We start from the raw sequence: 4578 nt of genomic DNA on the forward strand, positions 1-4578 counted from the left end.
CCTTCGCCATCGGCCTGCGGCACCGCCAATCGGCTCAAGAAATAATTCGAAGGAGAAGAATGCTGAGGATGATGCGACTGTCTTCAAATGTTAAATATGGCCCCCCAGGTGCTAGGCGGCTGTGATAAGGTGGTAGGTAAGGGGGGAGAGGGGTGGGTTCCTCGGTCCCTCCCTCCTCCACCACACCTGATTCGACTGTTCCTGCTCGTTTCAGGCCTCTTCGGAGCTCGCTGATCATTGGAATCAGGTGATCTGAATCAGGAGCGAGGGATGCAAAGCAGGCGGGATGCGGCTCTCGAGGAACCCGAGTTCCCCGGCCCTGCACGAGCGGTTCTTTCTTTCCTTCCTTTGTCGCCTTCTTTTCATTCTTCCTTTCTCTCGTTTCATTTCTTCCGCTCTGCCTTCTTGACTTCGTTCTCTCGTATTTCTTTCTTCATTCCTGCGCCCTTCTTTCCCTTTTCGTTTCTCTGCTTCCTCCTGCCCACTTTGCATCTCATTCCTTTCCTTCCTTTCTTCCTTCCCTCCTTTGGTTTCCCTCGCCTCGCTCCCCTCAGGTTTCTTCCTTCTGCCCCTTCACTTTCTTGCATCCTATTTTCTCTTTCCTCCCTTCTTGCCCCCCCCCAAAAAAAAGGCTCCACACACTCTCTGTGAAGTTGACAAGTGGTTTATTCAGCAGGAATGGTGAACAATTTGTCACTTTTTTTCTTTTCAGTCACGACGGAAAGGCAACGGGGCGCCGCGAGCAGAACGGCGTTGTCTTCTTCGTCGTCGCGCTTGAACAATTCGCGATGACAGTTGTCAACATGAGGGGCCGATTGGGAATCCAAAACGTCTTTGGCTTGTTCCGCGTTTGTGATCAAAAGTGCTTGAAACGCTCAAATGACGGGAAGTTCAGACAGAGATCTGTTGACTCAAAGACATTGAAAACGCCCGAGGGTGGACTGAAAGGGAGACGACGCCACTGCGGCCGATGGGGTTCGCCATCTCATGCTATGCTTTTGCTCGAAGCTAAGCTCATTTTCTAGTGCTGAACAGCGTCCAAATGTTACGTCGTCTCGCTTTAAACACACCCCTTCGCTTAGGTTCGACCTTTGTAACATAGCAGGCGATCCCGTAGCATTAGCGGGGGTCGTTTCACTTCACAGTACTTTTTGTGGAGCTATGAGTTAATTTTTTGGGGCATTCCGGGCTCTCGGGTGTCGTTGAAATAATTTAAGAAACAGTAGGAAAAAAAAAATTGGCATTTCCGCCACAATCTGCTGCTCTTTTGAAGTCGCGTTCACAGATCTCACCACCAAATAAACAAAGACAATTCCACGGGCGGCCACTAGGCTGTGCAGAAGGGAAGCCCCCCCCACCTCCACGACCCCCTACACCCCCTCGCCCACCTGTCCGTCACAAAGTAGCACCATTATACAGTGGACACTTGTTCATATAGGAAATAGTAATGCATAGATTATAGCATACGCGTTTAGGATTATACGCAGGCGGAGCGATGACCATGACAATCAGTTGGTGTGTTTGTTCTGAGTCTGTGTGTGTGTGCGTGCGTGCATGCGTCGGACCCAACCCAAATCATTAATTCCTTGCGATCAACCTTGAACGCCCCTTTTCACCTCACGTCTGAGCCCGAATCCAATTTGGTTGGTGTTTCGTGTGTGTGTGTGTGCGTGTGTGTGTGTGTGAGTGTGTGTGCGCCTTCTGCCTGTACCCGCTCAAGCGCACTTTGAATCCGCAGGTGACCCACTTCTGACAAGCACTGTGAAAGGAGAAAAATTGACTTGACCCTCCTGCATTCCAGTTGTGTTTTGTTTATTTTGGGGGGTTTTTTTTCAACGCTAAGGGGGCTACCAGTGCAGCGTGGCTGGAAATGGTCCCTATTTTGCAGCGGTTCTCAAACTGAGGTGCCCAGACAAAAAAGTTTGCACGAAATAAGGTTGTGTTGCTTGAAAATGTACAAGCATCCCCAGCAGTTGCTCCTCCCCACCTAAGATTTGGGCCAATTAAAATCTCGATTGGATCTCAAAAATGTGACATCCCTGCCGAAATATATATTTTTTTTTCTCCGAAGGTGCACATACCAGAAATAAAGTCCTAGTTTTTTTTCCAGATTATAATTTATTATGTATTATTATAATGAAAAATATTTTTCTCAAAAAAAAAAAAAAAATCTGCGGTTATTATTGTATAAAATAATAAAATTATGACTTTTTTTCCCCCCGACATTTTAATTGCAAATGGCAGTTAGGGTGAATTGGCATCAAAAAGTATTTCATCCCGGATCCCAAAAAAGTTTGACAACCGCTGCTCTACAGGTCTGTCGTCAGTGTTTGAATCACAGACTGCACCTGAAAGTCGTGAAAAAAAAATCAAATTAAAAGCTATTTGCGTTAAATATCCGACTATGAGCCACCTCGGTTTTTAGGGTTTTGTTCAAAAAAAAAAAAAAAAAAAAACTTCTGCGATGCTCGATGGGTGAATAATGGTGAGAGAATTGGAAATGTTTCTTGTCCGCTGACTGACTTGTCTGGTAGCAGCTAAACGAGCGTCTGTGGCGTCGCTTTTACAAAGAACGGATCCGCATATAGGACGGTGCAGTGTAGAAAACAAAGACAACATCCGGGGGAGCCTCTCCTCCCTCCATCCTTTCTTCACGTTGCCGGCGTGGTTTACGGACAACCGTTTGGGGGCGGGGGGGCAGCGGGATATGTCCCAAAGGAACCTAAAATCGCTGCTTCAAACCAACATGCAAGACTTTTTTTTTTTTTCCCAGCTTGGAGGGCTGAATTTTCAAAGAAAATCCGGGGATTGACTTCTGATGTTTTTTTGAGCAGCGCTTCCTTGAGACTTTTTGTCTGACTCTGGCGTCCAGGTTTGGACTTCAGATAAATCAAGATGGAGATGGCAAGCAGTCAATCAAATCGAAATCCACAGGGCAAGAATCCCGGCAAATACGCTCGGGCAAAGAGCGATTTTTTTTTTCCCCCCCTCGCATTTCTCCGTCGGACCCGGCGACTCCGACGTGGATCGCCGCCCCGGCCGCAGGATGTCGTGTCAGCGCTCAAGAGGAGTGCGATACCCTGGCATGCATCAGGCGCAACGCGAGTGCGTAATGCACAGTGGCAGAGAGGAGCGGGAGTGCCACTCGGTCTACCACGAAAACCACTTAGTTCCTTCGCCCGCTAATGCTTTTTCTTTCTTTCTTTCTTTCTTTCCTTCCCCCCCCCCCTTTTTTTTTTTCAAAAGCAGCAGCAAATGCCAAAATTTCCAAAGAATCACGCGGGTGTCAAACGGCGGAAGGGAGGAGCCAAAGAGCGTACCTTAAAGGCTGAGTGACTGGGTCCGGGTAAAGGTTTCTGCGGGGAGAAGCGGAGAGGATTCACACACACGGCGGCGGGCACGTAGACGAATCACAATGCGCTTTCTTTCTTTCCGCCGCTCGCTCACCTTCTTGTTTTTTGCCTTGTCCGTCTAGCGGGCGGCCTTGCTGGTCTTGGCGGGCGCGCAGTACATCTCCAGCCGCCGCAGCTCGCAGCTCTGGAAGCAGCACTCGTCCACGATGCCCCGCGACCGCCGGGCGTTGGGGCCGTAGCCGGTCGGCTTACCTGCGGACGCGCAAACAAACATTGCGGATGCTTGACTTTGATCTGGACGGCAGCTTCGCGAGGCGTCGGATACGGCGGAACATTGCGTAACGTTCCTCTTTGTTGCCGTGAAAAACGCAGTCCGCTTCGGGTCGTTGTTCACAGCGCCGAATATAATTTCTATGGCATTGACAAGGAGGAAAATGCCTTTCCCACTCCCAGTTAATCGCTCTCGGCTCTCCGGCCCACCGGAGTCCATCAGGTTGGAGCGGACGACCCGAAGCGCCGCTGTTCTGGAGACTTTCATTCAAAGAAACGCAAGCGACGCACGTGTCAAACGCAGGTGTGAATGAGTCGCCGTCCGCCGGGCTTTTCGGGGCTAAAAATACGCCGCGCGGTTGCATTATTTAGGCAAGCGGCAGATTCTCTCCCGGGGATTCCGTCAAAGCGGCTGCCCGGTCCCTTGCCGTGACGCAATACCGCTTGAGCGGGGCTGTGCGAAAAGTATGACAACCGAGTCATACTTTTTGCCGTAATCACGTGAATGTGTGGTGCGGATTGATTTCGGTCCACTTCGTGGTGACCATCCTCGCGTTTCTACGGACATTTTGGAGCGCGTTCGGCTTTAAAATGCGTGCCGCGGCCCGGTGAGTGACGTGGGCGTCCGACGGAGAAAGTCGGGTTTTAACCAGCGATTTGGATGTCGTTCCTGAAATATGAACAAATCACCTTTATTCTCTCAAGAAATAGAAGGACTTGGAATAATTGGTTCTGGGACCCTCGAGTTGGAGAAGTGTGACATCGCCCCCTGATGCGGCTCAACTCCCAATGAGAGATTATATAACGAGTCCCATGCCAAACAGCCGTCCAGGCCTCATTACTCGCTTTGCTCTCCCAACAAAAAGCCTCGCAAATTAACATCCGCTGTTATCCCCCCCAAAATAGCTGGCAACCCCGCCGGCCGAGCAGCTGGACGAGTGGGGGGGGGGGGGGC

General features: G+C 50.2%; 1 protein-coding gene across 1 annotated transcript in view; it reads right to left on the reverse strand.

Annotated features, from left to right (window-relative positions):
• Positions 1–3247: 3247 nt before the first annotated feature.
• Positions 3248–4578, reverse strand: part of igf1 (insulin-like growth factor 1) — a 12648-nt gene continuing 11317 nt past the window's right edge. The window contains 2 exon segments of the mRNA XM_019893708.1: positions 3248–3356; positions 3448–3605. Coding sequence (XP_019749267.1) covers positions 3276–3356; positions 3448–3605 — 239 coding nt within the window. The 3' untranslated portion in view covers positions 3248–3275.

This window comes from Hippocampus comes, unplaced genomic scaffold (assembly GCF_001891065.2).
Source record: "Hippocampus comes isolate QL1 unplaced genomic scaffold, H_comes_QL1_v1.1 scaffold161, whole genome shotgun sequence".
Classification (NCBI taxonomy): Eukaryota; Metazoa; Chordata; class Actinopteri; order Syngnathiformes; family Syngnathidae; genus Hippocampus; species Hippocampus comes.